The 22139-nt window shown below is 40.6% G+C and overlaps 1 protein-coding gene across 1 annotated transcript in view; it reads right to left on the bottom strand.

The window, feature by feature from the left end:
* GAREM1 (GRB2 associated regulator of MAPK1 subtype 1) overlaps positions 1-22139 on the bottom strand; it is an 84002-nt gene that overhangs the window by 38901 nt on the left and 22962 nt on the right. The window contains exon 2 of the mRNA XM_056854781.1: positions 21002-21142. Coding sequence (XP_056710759.1) covers positions 21002-21142 — 141 coding nt within the window. The remainder of the gene's footprint in view (positions 1-21001; positions 21143-22139) is intronic.

Here is a 22139-nt window from a genome sequence, read left to right as displayed (position 1 = left end):
GTTGCAGCTCCCTAGCAACCTCCAAAATGGCAACTGGGAGCTCAGTTGGCATTCTTTTCTTAAAGCTACAAGAACTGTTTTTACTATTTGGGGTGTTTTAATCCCCAGGTGCATTAAAAAAAAAGATTACACGTTTCCTGCAAACCTGGGACTTTCTTCAGGTGTGTAGAGACCCCCAATCTGTCCCTAATTCCATTTTACTGATCTATTAATCCATATACTGCCTGGTTTGGAATTAGATGCATGATGCTTAATTGAGGTAGTTTCTAAATCATGGGGAAAAGAGTCTAGCTGGCTTGCTATCACCAACTAATTCTGAAAGTTGCCTGTTGACATTTCCTTTAGAGATGTATGCAAATCCAAACACTCATTTTTTCCCTTACAAGACAAATCATTACATTTGTTTTTAAAGTAGTTGGTATTTGTATTACAAAATATTTCTCAGACCTATTCTGTCAACTTCGTCATTGCAAACCTTTGGAGGAAAAAACACACAAAAAAATTCACTGCAGCTCTAATGAACACAAGTGGACTGGCTGAGAGAAGCCCTTTTTGTTTAAGATACAAGGCTGGTCACTTCACAAGAATCAGGAGGCAGTTCAATGTGCTATAAGGTTCTTGGCCAGCAAAATGCCATGGAAGAGACAAAGTGCAGTTGCATTGGCCCTCAGTCCGATCAAACAGAAGTGTCAGGGTAAAAATACATCTGCTATCCTACACTGATCATTGTACATTTCACATTCGTAATAAGGGGATGCATTGGGCTGGGAGGGGTGAGGCAGAACTACAGTGCTTTGGGTGTTTTGATACTCGTGTGTGTCAAAATTGCTATCCTAGTACTAATTGCCCTCACCTTCTACTCAAACACAATGCAAGCTTTCGTTCTTTTCCTTTCTCTGAAGTAGTTCTGAAATTGCAAGATTGCTCTTCTGCTGCCATACACAGCCAAGTCAATTAGAGGATGCTGAAAAGTTTGAGACAAGATTATGAAATAGCTATGATATGAAATTGTGAAGTAGCCAAATTTAGTTTCTGCTGAACACAGATGGGAACAGATGCAGTGGCACAAACCAAACATTAGATAGCATTTTAGAAGAAAAAAAGGTGTTTGATAATGAATAAAAAGCTAAGAGGACAACCAGTGGGAGAAGCACCCATGCCATACTTTTGTCCAGACCAACTTCTGTAATGAGATTCAGTTCACTTGCAGCCAAACCAAGAGAGATGAACAAGCATGTGGCTAATAGCAGGCAGCATTGCGGGCTACAAGAAAATTCATATTTTTTAAAGTCACCAGCTTCTTTGAAAACATTTGTTAGAGATAAGAAGCATAAGAAGTGCCTTTCAAAAAGGCACAGGGCTACTCTGAAAGTGCACACTCAGCATTTTGGGCAAATCTACAAATGTCTCTACAGAACTGAGATAAAGGAAAACTGGTTCTCATAGTTTTCAACAGAAGCTGGCTGCACCTATACATAGTGCTAACTGGTTGGCACCCATAATGTCACCAGGAACTTTCCCTCTGCTGTCACCAAAAAAGTTTTACAACAAAAATGAAGTCTACAGCAAAGGTGCCAAATTAACTTTTAAATTTATAAATAGACAAGTGATGCTGTAAGCAATAAAAAAGATGAAAAGCCTTGCTAAAGCATGAAGGGGGTAAACAGAAAAATTGAAGAGTAAATCAGTGTTAACCTAGGAAGCAAGGGCACATTTGGTGTGAGAAGATGGACTCATCCCACAGGAGAAAAAAGCCACATCAACTACAGTTCTAAGGTACAATCCAAGAATTAGTTCACATTTTCTACATACCAGACGGTTCATGCTACAAAGCGTGTTTTATTGTATAATAAGTTGCATCCCTCCTAATAGCTTGTTAACATAATTGGTCTTTAAGGCATTAAAACATATCCCAAGAAGCAGAGCTTTAAAAGCTTCAAAATGAATACAAAATAATAACCAACGGCTCAATCAACACTTGGCTGTCTGAGGTAACTGACCACAGACAAAAAAACACTTAACTGGTTAACTGAAGGAAAGGAGTCCTTTTCTGTTCTAGCACTGAGGTTTTGTTTTCTCCTGCCGACATTGCTAACACACACACAAAATCTGCATAGCAGGCTACCAGGAAGATGCACTGCCTTCTCCCAGCAAGATGTGATCTCTCCCTCTTGCTCATTTTGCTGGGGTTAAAAAGGTTCTGAATCTTTAAATACCAAGCCAACAACTGCTATGCAAGCAAAGAACGTTAGCAATTCACAGCTTCACCACAACCTTTGGAAAGATACCCCAGAACTTCTGGTTTTATTTTTTTTAAAAGAAGAGTGGTGGTTTACAGGAATTCTGCAAGGAAATGGGAGGGGAACAGGAATGAGACAGTTCTACACTTTCCATTTAGGAATTCTCTTTTTTTAAAAGCGTGGAAACTGGAGTGGGAGACAGGAACATTCTTCCCAATGTAATAGTTCTCTGTAAGTAAATAATCTGTAAACACACTCTCTTTCCCCACTTCTAACTCCTGCTCAATGACATCATTACCCAGATTAGTTAAATGTGCCAAGGACCAAAGGAATTAAAAAGAGAGGAGGCTACTTATTTGCTTCTACTTCCATTCCTTTGGAAGGGCTTAGCTCTCCTCCCTCTTCCCACCAAAAACTATTTGTGAGTTCTTATTTGCTTAAGCCTGTTATTCCAGGAACCCACAAGGAATAATGGCCAAACAGTTCAGCTAAACATATGCAAGACACAGTTCCTAAAGCAGTGCTAGTCTTGCAAGTAACCACACATTGCAGTGTGGTGGGCAGATCCATACAGAAGCAACAAAACCAGTGAAAAGCATTTTAAATACACATGTGCTGTGCTACTCTTAAACCAAGCCAAGGTTTAGGTAATACACGCTGTAGCTTCTTGGCAATCACGCTGTACTAATTAAGGAAATAAAATGGCATCTCTCTGCAGAAGCAATTTCTTCCTCCAAGGAGGACTGCGAAGAGAGAGTTCGTCTTTTTCTTTTATAGCAATCAATATGAAATGCACTTGCAATGCTTCTCAAATTTAGTACCTTATTCTCTCAACACACATACGTTTTAATGAAGTGAAAATCCATTAATGCTAAGAGGACAAGGATTACTTCAGTTGATTCATCATTTTTGGCTCTTAGCCACATATAAATAATTACCACAATCTGTAAACCAAGCAAAATTTCAACTGGTTTGATGCATTGGCACTCAGCAAGATTCTGGTAAACAACTTTTTCCACCCTCATGTTCTAGTGAATAAGATGTTATTTTCCACAATGTTCTGCATTCTGGGTTCATTGCTCCTCACTTTAGAGACTGTTACCAGGGATCCCCTTTCCTAGATGTGTGCCTGCTGACCTAACTCAGTCTTGCCTAAATTTGTTTTGGAAGCCATTTTCAGAGATAACAATGCCTTGCTTTGGAGAAGATGAGGTTCAGGCTCTCCTCAGACTATGCTAACAAGTGGCCAAAACTTTGGGCGGGAGATTTATTCACTGATGGGACATTTGCATGCCTACCCATCACCACAGAGGTTGGCAAAACCTGGCACGCACCTTGATCTATCAATGCAGTTTGGTCAGCAAAAGCAAGTCTTCCTGAGTACAAAATCTAGTTACTATCATGAAGAAGAGGAGTAGATTTTTATATCCCGATTTTCTCTCCTCCTTGAGGTCATTCCCCGGCGCAGAATTCTCACTCAACCAGAGGCTTGTCTCTCACTTTCTCTTATATCATGTAACTCTTCATACACACATCATTCTGAACACAACAATTTCACTGCTCTTATGCTTGAGTACCCCATATTTCTCTAAATAAACCTTGTTTTGGAAAAGATCTGGTTGTTTTGTGGTTCCTGGTAGCCTATTCGAGGGGTTGGACACTATCCAGGTAAAGATCCGAAACCACTCATTCTGCTCCCCCAATTGGCAAGCGTGTCAGATTTCCAAGATGGCCAGGCTGTGGAAGTAGGAAGAGGTTTCCCCCAATACTGAGCTTAATTCCCTCAAGTTGGTTACGGTTTTGGATGAGTGTGCCTAACACAAACTAGAGAGTCGGCATGTGTCTAATTAAGCTCTTGTTTCAGAGTCACATATAAGAAGCTTAGTTGTGATAGTTTGTACTCAACCAACTGTCAATACAACATAAGCAGATCTTACCCATTTTCCCTTCTGCCAAAGGCTCCTTTAGACCCCCTTCTTCAAAAAAATTATGCCTGGTGTCAGAAGATTTATGTGGGCAAATTAAGGCATTCCAGTAGTCTCTCTCCTAAACGCACCATCCAATCTGTTGGGCTTATTGTTCACATGAATCTTATGACTCCAGGCAAAACCTTTCTGGGGGTCAAAAGGGATTGGAGGGGGAGGAGGGAAAACTGGTGTCTGCTGGCCCCTTCTGCTGGTAGGTGGTTGGATATATCCTAAAGCATACAGATAAAGCTAGGGCCAAAAAGCCTGGCTTCCAAATAGCAATATGCAAGTCACAAAGTTGGCAGACTTGTGAAATCCAGAGAAGGCTTATCACAAGTAGTGCAATGTGCAAATTAGAAACAAATAAAAAGAAATCATGATACAAATTTTGTAATTTCCTCCTCCTCCAGATGGTCACATAAAATTAAACCCTCTTAGAAGTTAACCTTCAATGAATGTAATTATTTATTTTTGTAGAACAGTCACAAATTTTTGAATAACTTAAGTTTCTGTACTGAAGTCTTTAAATTCCACATAAAAATACCCTAACCCTGAGTAAGATGAAGTGCAAACTAACTGAAGTCAGTGGAACTTCAGTGTGATCTTATACACATTTTTACTCTAAGGTAAGGGATATATTTCAACTGTGTGCGCAGCTTTAGTAGAAGTTACTGCACTCAAGATTAGAATGTAAGTACATTTAAATTATATATATATATCATCCTCTCTCAACTCAAGTAGATTTGTGGCAGCATGAGATATTTGTTCATCCATTGCCCGACAGAGTGGAAATTACTTGACACAAGAGTTCAGAATGACATATTCAGGGGGGCTATGAAGCAGCTGTGGCACAGTGAAAAACCATTCAAGCATGATAGAAATCATGTGCTGTGAACTTATCGGGAGAACCAGAATTTCATTTCCCAGAGATTTGTCACCTGTGAGCTTTAAGCCTCAGCTTTTAGCCTGACTGTATACGCTGCCAGTTCCTCAGGTATTTCTTCTTGAATGAACACACATTTAACCAAGACAGAGTAGCCATCTTCAGTTATGAGATATGAACTCCAGTTAATACGACACACTATGGAAAGCCAGTACACACTCAAGCGTTTTGCCATAGGGTAGTATTATGAACACTACAATAAGTGATTTGTCAGAAAGAAAGAGGAAACAAATACACGTTTTCTAACGCACACAGAGGGATGAGTAATGCACAGGACAAAGTTTGTGTTGTTGTTTTTCAAATGAAAGACACATGAACACATGAAGCTGCCTTATACTGAATCAGACCCTTGGTCCATCAAAGTCAGTATTGTCTACTCAGACCAGCAGCAGCTCTCCAGGGTCTCAAGCAGGGGTCTTTCACAACACCTACTTTCACATCACCTACCATCCACAGCATTGCAGAATGTTTTCTGTGCATGCTGCAAATGTGTGCAACACACTGTCCAAGATAAATTTCTGCATCAAAATTGCTATCCATGAGTGAAGCCAACATGGCCTTCTTTACTTGCTTTCTGCTGTGATCTATTGGTGGAGATGGAAGCAGCTGATACCCTGAATCTGTTGTTCTTTTGCCTTGCCCTTAGTGGTTAACCTTGGCCACTCTCCTAAAAAAGGACTGTGACACAGACACCCACACAGAGAAACAAGCAGCTTACTGCTATTCCTTGCTGGAGGCAATGCTTGTATTTTTCAAGGATATGTTTCTTCTTAAATACATCTAATTTTGTCCACAATTAGTATGCTCTAACATGTAAGATGATAATTCATACTGAAGAGTTCAGTGTTTCCAATGTTACACAGGTACCTTCATATCCAAATATACTGCAAGTCCTATGAGGCTACTTCTGCCCACATAGCATATTGTTTACTGAAAAAAATACGTTTTTCCATTTTCAACTCTTACTAAGAAACTAGGACGCATGTGGCAAGGGAGCGCAGAACATAATGGATTGCTCGGTGCGAAACTCTGCTTGAAGAAAACGAAGACTTACTTAAATTCAAAAGTATAAATGACTGTTAAAGCAGTTGCGTTTAGATTTGATAAGAAAATACTGCATATATTTTAATATATTCCTCCAAAGTTTCACTCCCCTGCCAAAAAGGAGGGGGGAAGCCGTTTCCGCCCATTACTTCAAACCTTCCCAGAATTTCACGTCTCTAGGTAGATACAATATTCTATTTAACCACATAATATGGGCTGCATTCAGACATCAGAAAAAAAGCATAGGTTGCTCTATGACCAGCTTATTGCAGGGCCAGCGTGCTTTCCTCACTCCTTCCTGTGCCAAGTGCACAGGAAGTCTTCTGGGTTTGGGAAGCCTTGAATAAAGTTACAGTGTACTGTGAGGTCTGAAAGAATAGCATCTGGGGGAAACTGTATTTTGCTTTGGTTTAACCCTACTTAAATATCCCACTTTGCGCATGGGAAAACAGACTCCAGTTTACTCAAGTGCCTGTCCAATCCTGGCTTCATCACTTCAGCATATTGATATTAACAATGGTCAAGGCTGGTGAGGGAAAAGTGAGGAATTTTTGCAGGTAAGATTGGGGGAGGGGGAGATGCACAGTTCAACGCCCCATCTCTAGCCACAGTGGAAGATCACAACAATTGTATCTGCACAGTCCCACATTAGAACCAAATACCCCTTATCTAAAATATTTGTAGTTTAGCGCAGGGAAAGCAGTTTGGATTACATTTTGACAACAGTAAGATGAAGGCTACAAACCAACTGTGATCAAAATTTCAAAAAGTCTTTATGTTCCTTTATCTAATTCTTAACCCTCTTCAAGCTGCATCCTCAGTTGAACACTGACTGCAACAAGCGAAGCTTCAGTCTGAAACCATTTACACATAACATCAGTGTTGTCTAGTGGTTAGAGTATCAGGGTAGGATCTGGGAGACCCAGGTTCAAATCCCTACTCTGCCATGGAAGTTTGCTGGGTGACCTTGAGCCAGTCCACACACTCAGCCTAACTTACCTCACATGGCTGTAGTGAGGATAAAATGGAGGATACGAAAATGATGTAAGGTGCTTTGGGCCCCCCTTCGTGCAGAAAGACAGGATATAACTTAATTTTCTGTTTTGCAAATCCCTTGAACTTAGGTTTGGTTTGAAAACAGGGCAGTCTGCTAAACACAGACTATACAATGTTTGGAAATACAACAACATGCTTATTCCTTTCTAACATGCCCCAATTAAACCATAATTTCAAGAAGAATAATTTCCTTCATTCTTCCCTTAGTGACTTAAGAGAACAATTTTGTTTACTTCACAGTTGGCCCTGTATTTAAAACACCACTTTCATTTTTCTTTCAGAAAATACCAAGCAGCAAATCGAAACTAAATTAAGCGGTATCCAAAGTAATTACAAAACTAAACTTTTATTCAATTTGTATTATTTTACTAGGGTTACCAGGCCCCTCTTTACTACCAGCGGGAGATTTTGGGGGTGGAATCTGAGGAGGGGAGGGTTTGGGAGGGAAGGGACTTCAATGCCATAGAGTCCAATTGCCAAAGCAGCCACTTTCTCCAGGTGAATTGATCTCTATTGGCTGGAGATCCATTGGAATAGCAGAAGATCTCCAGCTACTACCTGGAGGATGGCAACCCTATATTTTACCCATAAAGCAGACACAAGAGATCATCTTCAGATGTTTTGAATTGATAATCCTTATCTACCACAAAGATAGCCTTTTTTGTCTATAAAGAAAATACGGCTAATTTTTAACTTTCATTTGCAATTATCTGTGAAGCAGGAGAGTGGGTACCAGGTAAGCACTTATAGCAATAACATTTGGTAACTTGGTCCAGGCCAAGTGGGAAATTTTTTACCACTCCTTTGCAGCTGGTCAGAAATCTATGGAAGCAAGAGAGAGGTAACAGCATCTTCACTACTGGCAAGACAATACAGATGAACAGTTTATGAAGCGACTGCAACTACAGACTTCAGTAGCATCCCAAAGTACCCAAGTTTAAATAGTGATACAAGCATAGTGCATTGCCAATTGTAAACAGGGTATGAGCTTTGCCAGCATAAACTTTGGGGTGGTTTAGTGGGCTTCTGCATCCACGTTTAATGCTGGGGAACCTGGAATTTAAACATTCAAGCTTCATTCACAATTGGCAACACAACATCTGCATTTTGCTGGTTATGGTGTTGCCAACTGTGAATGAAGCATCTTTTGGTATCAGAATTTTAGAGTGAATTAGCATTCAATGGATGATTTAAGAGGTGAAATTTTAAGCCCATGTACATGAAATGATGTCCGATGAAGAAAGTATAGCTGTTAAAGCAAGAATTGTTTAAAAGAGAGAGGATACACTTCAAAGAGTTAATAGCTGGACAAAGGTTAACAATATGTTATGTTTGCTTCTAAATTGCACTTTGCTTCTCTTATTAAAGATAGGAAAGCAGCCTTCCTGACATTAAATAGCCACTGAAGATGACCCATGAAAGGGTTCACCATTACTCAAATATGGACAAGATAAAGTTTCAAGAGTGCAAGGTAGGAAGCACAAACTATTGCAGACTGTCAGAAATACTGCTTATTTGTGTTTTGTACACAGGCACCACCCCCAGTGACAAGCACAGAGTATTTAGGTCCCTCCCAACTCTGTTTCTATGATTCTATTTCATTAGAGTGACAGCCAAACAGAATAAATCTTCAAATGTTTAAATAGGGAAGGGAAATCTAAAAGAGTCTTTGCTATACATAGACATAGCACAGTTAACAGATCACAGGCATCAGCTCCACAGATATACCTCTCACAATTTAGTATGTGCTATAACAAAAGGAAAGTCTGAGGAGTCAGCCTAACAGGAAAGAATAATACAGAAACAGAGAAATAAGGCAAACCTCCTGTAATTCCCCCCCCCCAAGTTTGACCATTGAGTACTCACGCTTGCTTTATTGTTTTCTAAGGCTTTTCAGAATCACTTTTTAGAAGAGACTGGTCTGAACAGTTACACCACATGCCCTGTGTGTTCTCTTTGAAGGACAATCAAATGTATGAACAGTCACAGGAAGTACATGGCTGAAAGGCATTACAATTGTGGCTTACGCTTGCTGTGTTTTGGGAAAGGTTGGGAGCAACCAGGTATTCCCACTTCCCAACTGTAACACTTCAGGTTCCTCGAAAATACTTATTTCAATTTTATCCTGCCCTTTCCTGACCAGGCGGGAAACAAAGGCGGAAAAATATTTCCAATGAAAACCTCATATTTTGGGAAGCTAGCAACAGATTTCCAGTATGGCAATAGGCAGTGCAATCCTATGCACAGTAACTACAGTCTAAGGTCACTAAGATCAATGCTCTGACAATGGAAGTAACTACATAGGTTTGTATTTTGCTTTCCAAATCCAAGTTTCATATTCAAGGTGTTTAATCCATTGCTTCTTTACTTCAGTGGTACAAAAACTGATCAGAATGTGCTATTTTGAACCTATATAAAATTAAATGGCCGTATTCCTGAGGACTGGGTTGGAAAACAATATATTAGAACATAATGGCTTGGAGCAGTGGACTCTGATCTGGAGAACCGGGTTTGATTCCCCACTCCTCCACATGAGCGGCGGATACTAATCTGGTGAACAGGATTTATTTCTCCACTCCTACACATGAAGCCAGCTGGATGATCTTAGAGCTCTCTCAGCCCCACCTACCTCACAGGGTGTCTGTTGTGGGGAGGGGAGGGGAAGGTGATTGTAAGCCGGTTTGATTCTTTAAGTGGTAGAAAGTTGGCATATAAAAAATTAACTCTTCTTCTCCTCCTCCCAATCACAAGGATAGTCACTATTTACCCAATACTATCCTACACTGTGATAGGAGCTGTAACAATTCAACAGTGATGAATCATAAATTCCTCCCTTTCTGGCATCACTTACATTCTTCCCAGATTTTGGAGTATTCCTAAAAGCTTTGTTTGTACAACTTTAGAATACCAGTTGTGATGTAATTTAGCCGGTCAGAGCACTTGCGTAAAATTGGAGGAGAGGAGGGTGACAAAACCAACTTATACTATAAAAGGAAACTCTGTAGAGAAACCAGCACACATTTTATTTATACAGCACTGTAAAATGCATGCAGCTTTTCCAAACAGATGGAGACAACCAAGATTAATTCAAAAAGTGAACTGGTCTAAGATTGCAATGGAGAATATGTCACATGGAGACTAGAATGTAGAAGGTTTTATGAGGGAGGGGGTCTGTAGTAGAACTAGTGCTAAGGACTAAATACAGATGTCTTCTATAAGCCCAGAATACTCCCTCTGACCAATAACTTGACCCAGATACCAAATGCTATGGGTAGTTATAAAGAAAATGTACATAGCACGTGCTCAGAGGAACTTTCTATAGCCACCACACAAACATATCCAGAACACTGGATAAATCCCAAAGGTTTTAGAGCCAAACCTTGGTAAGCCCTGTCTCAAATTGATCCCTCAGTTGCATAAGAGAAGGAGAACTGATGGCATGCAAGTGTGGAGGTCATATGTATGCACGAAAGTACCCCCCTATGAACTCAGAGGTGGGTAAGCAGAAGTGGAAACAATCAAAGGGTAGCGCTAGGGGAGAGGCTCTTGGCCCCCATCCTCTAGTGTGTGGGGTGCTGCAGGGCTTGATCCTCTCCCCAATGCTCTTCAGTGTGTACATGTACCCTCTTGTCCAGTTAGTCAGCAGTTTTGGGCTGGATTGTCATCAATATGCAGATGACACGCAGCTCTACCTGTTAATGGATGACAAGTTGGAACCTGTATCTGTGGACTTGGCCAGGTGTTTGGAGGCCATGGTGAAATGGCTGAAGCAGAGCTGGCTGAAATTAAATCCTTCAAAGATGGAGGTCCTATGTCTAAACTGGACTGGTACTGGGTCGGGTAGACACTCCCATCTCTTGAGAGGGAGCAATTAATTCCATCCCCTTCCGTCAGGAGTTTTGGTGCTGTCTTAGATGCCTCCTTTACAATGGAGAGGCAGGTATCCAACATGGCTAGGACAGCATTCTACCACCTGCGCCGAGTTCAGCAATTAGCCCCTTACTTGTCCCACCCTGATCTTGCCACAGTGATCCATGCAGCGGTCACTTCCAGGTTAGATTACTGTAACTCGCTCTGTGCTGGGCTGCCCTTGAAGCGGAACCATTCTCAACTGAACCATTCAGTAATCTGTCTTTAGCCTCTTATGTGACCTTCAGGATCCTTTCATCAGAAGCCACAGAATCTCGCTTACTGTAACTAAATTTATCACAGTCTCTGCAGCTAACAATTTGATGATAATCTTAATTTTCCTTTAAAAAGAAGTGTAAGAATTTTCTCTGGCATTAGACCACGCATACACTGAATGAGCAGCCCACTACTGAGTGGGAGGTTTTATGACAAAGTCCATTAAGTGCCATATGTTTGTCTCTTTTTTTTTATAATTTTTTTTAATTTTTTAACATAAAACAAAACAAACAAATACAATACTAAAAAGAAAATAAGAAGAAAATACAAGAGTATCAATTATATGCTCTAATTGTTACATTCAGGATTACATAATAAAATTGAAAAAAAAAAAACCCTTTTGACCCACCACCCACCATAAAAAGCGACCCATCACCAGACTTCCGAAGAAGTGTCTGAAGTTTTAAAATTATATTAACAATAAAATAGAAAAGTAATAAAACTTATTTCTATAACTCACAAACTAAATTAGTAAAATCCATTTTTGCCAGTTTATCCCAATATGTGACGACCTTTGCCCAAGTTTTTTTGAATTCTTCCATATTTTTTCCATGTAGGAATTCTGTTAATTTGGCCATCCATGTTTGTCTCTTCTGAGAGAACTTATACTTTTCAGGGGGAAAGTTATAGTCATTCTAAGCTGCAGAATTTTTGATGTAAGTTTCATAAAACGACCTTCCATGTGAATGTCACATACTGATACTGCCCCATCTATTGAGGTTTTTAACCCAGGAAGCCAGCTTTGACAAAGAAACACCACAGTTGCAAGATACATGCCTATTGCCAGCATGGTGTAAAAACTAGTCTATGAAGATCACACTAAATGTAATGGCAAAAGGTCTTAAGATTCATACCAAAGCTCAATATGTTGTCAGCTGTAATATACAATACTGGATTTTACTCCCCCCCACCACACAATAATCAAAGCTCTCAAACTATGAAGCAAAAGGCAGGTAAGTTTTTTTGGGGGTATTTGATCTTTGTTTTTTATTATAATAGCAAGCAGATTAGTAGTGCTCAGACATACACTTTAAATTAATCCAGGTCAAACAAGATTACACGATGTATCTGCGGCTCCTTTGTTTTCAGACTATGAGAAGCAAGTAAAAAAAGGAGTCTTCCCTCCCACCTCCCAAACCAGCACTACACAGAAAAAAATGCTCTCCAACATTCTAGAAAATTCGCGTTCACCGATTGTGTATTATGTGTGATGCACACAATAACGGTTTGTTTCACATACTCCTAAACAGCAAGATTCAATTCACCAATAGATGCTGCCTGGTACCACAATTCAGTCACAGTCTGAGAAAGCTATGATGTCAGTTGTTTTAAGAGGCTGACGTGACTGGCGTTGGTTCCCAGACATGAAGTGCTTCGGGTTTCCATGGGGAAGAGGCTGATTGAGATATTCCAACCATACTTCCTAACAGTATTCTTTAAATCTAGGCGCAGACTCTCAGGCATCTGAGCAAATACTGACAGGATGACATATTCTGACACCACAGGTGTTCCCAATGCCTTCCTTTTAAAGCAGCAAGACTCTAAAGCTCATCACATCTCCAGTAGTCATTAAATTCAAAACAGTTCCTCCCTAATGAAATGAACATGTTTGCACAGCCAGACATAATGCCATGGAGTCCACCCTCCAAAGCAGCCATTTTCTCCAGGAGGACAGATCTCTCTCATCTGGAGACAAGTTGTAAATCCAGGAGATTTGCAGGTCCCACCTGGAAGGTGGCAAACCTAGACCTGGCAGGAACCTCTGCGTGACTTGACACCAGCCAATTTGCAAGACTCAAGTAGGTCTAGCTGCTTGCTCCTGTTCAACAGCAGCCACCATATGAAAGCCAGTCTGGTGTAGCTGTTAGAACTTCAGAGTTATGTCCTGGGGACCTAGGTTTAAATCCCCATCTGTGGAAGCTCACCGGGCGATTTTGGGCCAGTCACATACTTTCATCCTAACCTCCCTCACAGGGTTGTTGTGAGGATAAAAAAAGGAGAGGAGAATAAAAAAAGGAGAGGAGAATAATGAAAGATGCTTTGTATTTATATTACAAAATGTTTCTCAAGCCCATTCTGTTTAGCTTTGTCATACACCCCCCTTCAGCAATATTTATTATTTATTTACTTTATTTATATTCCACCTTTCTCCCCAGTGGGGACCCAAAGCAGCTTATATTGCTCTCTTTTCTCGATTCTATCCTCACAAAAAAGCTGTGAAGTAGATTAGGCTAAGAATGTGTGATTGGTCCAAGGTTACCCACTGAGCTTTCACAGCAGAGTGGAGATTTGAACCTGGGTCTTGCAGATCCTAGTCAGATATTGTAACCCCTACACCATGCTGGCTTTCGTGGGGTGGCTGCTATTGAACAGTAGCAAGCAGCCAGACCTGCGAGTCATGCAAGTTGTATGATATCAAGTCATTTGACCCCAACAAATCCTCCCTCAAAGGCCCTGAGAAGGGCCCTTCACTGACAGAAACCAAGGCTGGAAGGCTGGCAATACTGTTGTAGTTGCCCAGCAATGGCCATTGAAGGCACTTGTTTGTTAAAGCTACAGGCATTGCTTCTATCATTTGAGGGTTTTAACACCTCCAATGTTCGTTTTTAGATTTCAGATTATTTTTTGCAAACCTGCATTGTCCACTCATATTTGAAGGAAGATCTGCCTTGTCTGTCCACTCTCCAGATTTAGTATCCCCGGATTTGGCCATATTGAGAATTAGATCTATTGATGAAAGGTGCTGTGCTCCTTCCTCAGAATAGAAGAAAAAGAAGGGCACTACTTTTAATAGCTGTGCTAAAAGTACAAGAGGTAAGAAACAGGGGGAAACCCTTCGAGATTGTCTGATTATTTTTTCCAGGGCTGAGGCAATCCCAGCCAGCTGGAGTACAGCTGCTGAGTCTCACCCTCCCGCCCACACATGCACAGACCCTCCCTTCTTGTTCCTTTCATGCCTGGATGTTAAATGATCCTTGCAGGAAGCAACTTTGGCTCATAAACTGAGTTCCTTGCCAAGTTTTTGCCCTGACCCAAATATTATTCATTTGGCACACAGATTTTCCTTCTCTTCACACCAGGAATCTCAAGACCAACAGGCAATTATATGCATATGTATTTGCACTGCAACATGATGCACTTGCAGAAACCCAGAAAGATCTGCCCTATAACATTTCTAAGCAGGCATGTTACAAGACTCTAGCCTGTCTGGAAGTCATGATCTTTGTCCCAGGGCCCATTATGCAGGGATGATTACAAAGTCCAATTAGATCAGGTTTTGCAATCAAATCAGGATCCCTCCACCTAGACAGCTCATTTAATTGAATCTTGGTCCTTTGACTTCCAATGGGGTAAAATTAAAAAAAGGGGGGGAATTGCCATAGGAGCACCATACTCAATAATACAATGTAAGGACTTTGACAAATGTACTCCCATGGCTTGACCCAAGTTCCCTGAATCACAAAGAAATCCTGCAAATGCATTTGATGACTCCCTAAATTGTGAGCTTGCATGTGTGCTCCTAAAAAGAATGTGGAAACAAGTTTAACAAGGAAATCCTGCAAATGCATTTGATGACTCCCTAAACTGCGAGCTTGCATGTGTGCTCCTAAAAAGAATGTGAAAACACGTTCAACAGCTTCTTTAGAGCACAGTAAGTTTTCCAAATGAGCTCAGAGCTGTGCTCTGACAAAATTCTTTTGCACTGGCTTTGCTCAAATTGCATCCAAATGTTATAGTTGCGCATGCCTTAAAATCCTTTATCTAGAGACCAATACGTTTTGTATTTGTTATATTTCGTAGTGTATCAACTGTTATCCCCCGAAAGGGATTAGTTTAGAATCTAATTAAGTTGGTTTTATTCTTCAGGTTTTGTACACATGCAAATTATTTTTAAGAGTTTATAGGAACAAGAACATTTTAATTCTGCTTGTGGACTAAACAGTTTATTTTGTACTGAACCAACTAAAGGGAAAATAGATTTGGAAAGGGAACTGGATGGGACAGTAACTGGTTTGCCTGCAATGAAATAGAAGCAGCAAAGAAGTGATTTAGGCCTTTTATGCATGGGTTGGATCTCCCTGGTTGGACCTGGGTTCATTGCACATTAATGTAACCCGATTTGGGGGAAACTGTATGCATTGGCTTGAATGATCAAGGACGAAACTGTGTGCTAATCGAGCCATGAATACAGAAAAGCAGTCTCCCAAGCTCAAATCAAGTTCACCCCTTTAAATGCTGCTCTGTAATTGGCTTACCATGAGATAAGATTTCCTTCCCCCCAAACCCAGCTGCCGAATAAAAAAGCACTTTAAGAACAAAAAAACAAAAAACGGAGCAATCTGAAAGAAGGGGGTGGGGAGAAATCCAAGCCTCGTTTTTAAAAAGCCTTTCTTTTGCTCAGAAAGAGCTCCGAGGTAGCAGGAAGCACTTGAATCCCCGCCTCTTTACATACTGCTTTGTGATTGGCTGTGAGAGAAGCCAATCTTCTGTGTTTCCCCCTAATGCACTATGCACACTCTGACTCCGGAATGAGCCAGGATGAACGGTTTAATTCGGGCCAGAAGAGAAATGGGAAAAACCGGGTTTGTTTTGCATCGAAACAGCGTTGAGCTTCCAAGGAATGAGATAGCATGCATCCTGAAAAATTTGATCCTGGCTGAAACAGGGAATAAAGGAGGTTAAAGCGACCATGCATAAATGACCTTAGTGTTTGGGGTCTGACGCCCTCTCTCATAACAGGCTGCAGCCTTTGGTATTCCCCACAAGAGAACTGGTGAAGACATTGCAACTCATTTCATCTCAGCTGATTTACCTATCAAATCTGCATTTGAGGCAGGCTTCCAGTTTAAGAGGGACAGAGGAAACTTAAAAAAAAATTAGATAAGCAACATGCTGGAACATGTTCTGATTGCTTGCTTCCCGGTGTAAAAAGGTACTATGCTGATAATACTCACCATACATTACCACACAGCCTGAAGAAGCTAGGTTCATTTGTTGTGCCTGTGTGTACAATACACATTCTTCACTTTTAAACACAAAAAATGCAAGCAGCAGCAAGGCATTTCCCCTGACAATTCTGAAATAAGGAGAATCAAACAAGAACAGAGGTCCATACTGGCCTAACTGCATCTTCACACACTATGTAGTTGGATGATACCGGGACAGCCAGTGCAGTGTAGTGATTAGAGCGTCACACTATGTTCTGGGAGACCCAGGTTCAAATTCCCACTCTGCCGTGCAAGCCTGCTGGGTAACCTTAGGCCAGTCACTCACGCTCTCAGCCTAATCTACCCTGTCATGGGCTTGTTGCAAGAGTAAAAGGAATGAGGACATAATATCGTAAAAACTCCTTTGGGTACCCAATGGGGAGAAAAGCAGAGTATACATGTCTTCCCGGAAATTAAGATCGCAAGGAGAGCCCCTCCTGGCTGTCCCATTAATCAAAGAAGATTGTTTGGGGGGTACACAAGACAGTACCTTTTTGGTGGCAGCCCCATGATTATGGAACAACTTTCCCGGGGAGGTGAACCTGGCCCCTTCACTTTCAATCATTAGGAGGCAGCTGAGGACTGTTTCATTTAGGATTGCATTTGATTTATTTTATTTATATCGTAAGCTGCTTTCAGTTCTGTAAGGTGGAAAAGCTGCTAAAAAATGTTTTAAATAAATAATAAATATAAATAACCAATAAAACAAAAATATTGTCGAAGGCTTTCACGGTCAGAGTTCATTAGTTCTTGTGGGTTATCCGGACTGTGTAGCCGTGGTCTTGGTATTTTCTTTCCTGACGTTTCGCCAGCAGCTGTGGCAGGCATCTTCAGAGGAGTAACACTGAAGGACAGTGTCTCTCAGTGTCAAGTGTGTAGGAAGAGTAATATATAGTCAGAAAGGGGTTGGGTTGAGCTGAATCATTGTCCTGCAAAAAGTATCAAAGGTAATGTGCTAATCATTGGATTAGCACATTACCTTTGATACTTTTTGCAGGACAATGATTAGCACATTAGAGCGCACATTGGATTAGCACATTACCTTTGATACTTTTTGCAGGACAATGATTCAGCTCAACCCAACCCCTTTCTGACTATATATTACTCTTCCTACACACTTGACACTGAGAGACACTGTCCTTCAGTGTTACTCCTCTGAAGATGCCTGCCACAGCTGCTGGCGAAACGTCAGGAAAGAAAATACCAAGACCACGGCTTCACAGTCCGGATAACCCACAAGAACCAACCAATAAAACAATCACACTAATGTAGAAAAGGCTTTATCGTCATGTAGCACAAGACAGTGTTCCCCACAATAACTAAAAAATATATATCACCTGACCTCATTTAATGTGATGCAGAGACAACAATGTTCAGTGCAAAAAGGAGGAAAAGGGATGCTTTGTGACAGAACATCCCACAAATGGCAGAAAGCCCAGATGCCATCGCATGGCTGCAATGTATTTCTTTAAAATATAACTTTGTGGTTTATACTGAGAAGAAGTCTGAATACTGGTATCATAAATTAAATAGTTTTATGCCTTAGTTTCACCCCATGGCCAAACATGCACACACTGCAGAGAGAGATGGTTCAAGGGACAGCTTCCTCCTGAGAATAAGGCTAAGGGAGCAGGTCACCTGCCCCCAAATCTAACCCCTCCCCCATGCCATCACCATTCAGATTCCAGGGCTCCTGAGAAGGCAGTCACAGGGAAATGAAAGCATGAAAAGTAGGGCTGTCTGCGTAGCTAATGATCCACTGTTCATGTGTATCTGCTTCTGACCCTTATAGATTTAAAGAGCTAATATCTTTTTCAGTTTATACCAAGTTGGATGCATATGAGATTAAAGCCCTCTCTCCCCTCCTCCTCAGCTAGTCTCCAGGTAGCACTATATAGCTTGGGTACTACCTGGGAACAAGTAGTACTCTCCCAAGGAAAGAAGAAAGCAAACTGGTTGCTGAACACACTTACTACATGTGCACAGAAATAAAATAACAACATCTAGTTGATAAGTACTTAACAACAACTGTGGTCACACAACATACACATTTAATGTGGTTTAGTGGATACAATGCCCTGACCTGGATAGCCTAGTCTAGCCTGTTCTTGTCAGATCTCAGAAGCTAAGCAGGGTCAATCTTGGCAAGTATTTGGATGGGAGAGCTCCACGGAAGATCAGAGGCAGGCAATGGCAAGCCACCTCTGAACGTCTCTTGCCTTGAAAACTCCACCAGGGATTGCCAGGAGTCAGAAGTGACTTGGCAGCAAAAAAAGTGGTTACCATGCCAACCTATGAGCTTTCTCGGTGACCTTCAGAAAGTCATTCATTCAGTGAGTGTAACCTACCTGACAGGTGGTGATACAAGGGACGGAATAAAGAATAAACATGATGCCCCAAGTTCCTCGAATAAGGGCAGTACCAAATAGAATCAACATTGATGAGATCATCACGAAGACAAATATGTTTGTTCAGAATAATAGGTGTTCCTTGAACTATTTCATAATTCCCCCAACACCTAGAACATCAGTCTTTAATAAAGACAGATCTGGCATCCATTGTGCTAGGAAAAGATACAGTGTACTGTCAGCAGTAATAGTGTCTACTCTTGAATATATTAAATAGGGAGATATACAAAATATATTCTTCTACATGTACAATAATTTGAATTTCGTTTGACTTCAACATCTGCGTGCTCTTATCCAGCATATTAAGGACACAAGCAAAATTCAGGTCTTTTAATGACTTTAAATTGTACTGGATGAAGCCTCCAGTTTTAATTGCCATTCCTGGAACATATCTGCAATATAACCGAACATAACTAAATGGCTTATGACCTCCTCAAGGAAACCTAATAAATGTAGCGGAGTGTGGATTCTATACACTAACAAGCAAGATATTCTTGGAGGAAGCCATGATGGTTAATATTTTTAAATGGTTTCCAGCTTGTGGTGCAGATATAGCTAAAAAGCAAATGGAAAGGACTGTCGGGAGCATCGTTACTGCAGAAACCAGGGACTGAACCACATGCAACATATCATACCAGTAACTATTTTGATTAAACGATTTATTAATTTTACCCATAATGCAGAAAGTCAGAAACCCTTTAACGCTACTTCCGTAAGCACTATGCTCAGGAAACTAGACCCAAATTCCTGGAGCAAATAACAGGACAACATACAACCACCAGAATACAAAAAAACTGCATTATATGGTCATCAAATTATAAAGCCCTTGGAAGTACCCCTTAAAATGCAGTTAAGTATAACAGCCCCACAAAAAAAAAAAAAAAAAAAGGCCTGCCAGGTGATCTTGTATTGTTGATGGATTTAGATATCATTAGAACAAAGAGTGTTCACATTCAGCAGTGGAAAACAGCAACAATATTCAATATTGCCACTACTATGCTTTGCGTCCGCTGAGGTCCTCGCTACTCTCCCAGTGCCGTCCCTTCTCTTTTTAAGAGAAAAAGAAACAAGTTTAATCTTCCAATGAATGACAAAGATGTACCATTTTATTATGAAAATATTTTTATCTGAATTGAAGCCTTGGCCTAGTTTTCAAAGAGATCAAGACATTAGAGAAAGTAGCCTTAGTGAGAGCTGGAAAAAACTTAATTTGTACCTTTGAAAGAATCTTCCTTGGAAAGGGCTTTGGTGGACCTATGAATCAAAGAAGTGGGGAGGGAACTAGACCCCTAGCTAAGGATCCAAGAGTCTAACTATTAAAAAGCACCGCAAGTGTTTATTCTGTGGCAACAAGCATATCTTTGTACTTGACAGGATGGGTATGCATGAACTTGCAACAGCATGATATAGACAGAAGGGAGGAATAATAGTTGTTTACAAGAGAAAATAAGTCAGAACAGAGCCTCCAACTGGCACCCTTTCTGGCGATCATATGTTTATTCAGAAGCATGTAGTAGCTGCCAGGCACAGACACAACCATGCTGCCAAGTGGCTGAATAGTCTTAGACATAAAATAGGCAACACCTGTGATCATTTTGCAAAGCAATTTTCAGGATAGTTTTTCATGACATGTGAGGTATTTTCACCTAAAAGTAAGTTTTCACCAGTTACATTATATAATTTTGAAGAGTATTCACAAAAGTATCTGCAGTGATAAGGCAGGAAGACTGGGAAAGCAAATGAACAGAATAAGCAGTAATGATGAAATTAACACATTATATGAACAGCAGACCAAAGAATTTCAAGACAAAATGGAAAGCATATTACTTATATTATTCTTAGAAAATGACGAGTAGAGGACGATGTAACTGAACTGATTTACATTTCATGTCATGTATTATACTGCATCAACAGGTGTTTAAGAGAAAATAAATTGAAGAGTGGCTAGATTATTATTATACGTGATCTTATTTTTAATATCCAGAAATTATTTTTAGATATCTTCGTTTAGATTTATTATAATAATTACCACTGCTTAATAGCTATTATTTTATCACTGTTTAATTTTTAATATTGCTTAATATTTTAACATTGTAATGCTATACTTTTAATGTTTTCTTTTAACTGACTGATATAATTGGTATAATCTCAAAACAGAAGCCACACTTACCGGCATAATGCACGGGGATTTCTATCTTTGGACCTATGACGTAATGACCCTCCTCCAGACTATGAGCTGTAATTGTTGTCCACTGCCGACATGAATGAATCAAAAGGTAATCACTCTCTCGAAGACCTTCTATAGGTTCTCCTACAAAAAGAGATGAGATTAAGTCATAATCAATGTAAAACTGTTTCAGGCTCCAAGCATAGTCCTCAAGCTAGTGCAGTGTAGTTTCTAAGAGACTGGCTGTGAACCCCTGGCTCAGTTCTCACCTCTGCCATGAATTTAATGTGGAGGGACTTAGGAAAGCAGCTTTCTCTTACCTTCTGTCCCATATCTGCAGTATGAGGCTACTATCAAACCTACACAATTGTAATGGGAATTATGAGAAGCACTTTGGTAAGGTATGGTAAAGGTCCCCTGTGCAAGCACTGGGTCATTCCTGACCCATGGAATGACGTCTCATCCCGACGTTTACTAGGCATACGTTGTTTACGGGGTGGTGTGCCAGTGCCTTCCCCAGTCATCTTCCCTTTACCCCCAGCAAGCTGGGTACTCATTTTAAGGACCTCGGAAGGATGGAAGGCTGAGTCAACCTTGAGCCGGATACCTGAAACCAACTTCCGTCGGGATCGAACTCAGGTCGTGAGCAGAGCTTGGACTGCAGTACTGCAGCTTACCACCCTGCGCCACGGGGCTCCGACTCAGGTCGTTAGCAGAGCTTGGTCTGCAGTGTGCTGGGGAGAGTCCAGTGACAGCACAGGGTGGCCATGGTGATTGCACAATGAACAGCTGTAGTAATCATACTAGTTTCAAACACAACTAAGTAGTTTCAGGAGGGCAGCTATGTTAGTCTATAGCACTAGTACATATCTTCTTGCTATAATCAAGCTGATTAAGATTTGTGTTGTATTTCTGCATTCTAACTCCAACTGGGCCATTTTTTTTGGTAATAACCTTCCCACCTTCTGACCTGAACATAAGGCTGATGGGTCTTTGTTCTCATTCGTATCTGATGAAGTGAGCTTTGACTCATGAAAGGTTATTCTGTTGGTCGCTAAAGTGTTACTGGACTCGAATTATGCTACAACAATAGTATGTACTACATAATATCTGAGTGAAGTCATTTCATTTGCCTTTGAAG

The sequence above is a fragment of the Euleptes europaea genome, chromosome 8, assembly GCF_029931775.1.
Source record: "Euleptes europaea isolate rEulEur1 chromosome 8, rEulEur1.hap1, whole genome shotgun sequence".
In the NCBI taxonomy this organism is placed as follows: Eukaryota; Metazoa; Chordata; class Lepidosauria; order Squamata; family Sphaerodactylidae; genus Euleptes; species Euleptes europaea.
This window is presented reverse-complemented; position numbering and strand designations above follow the sequence as displayed.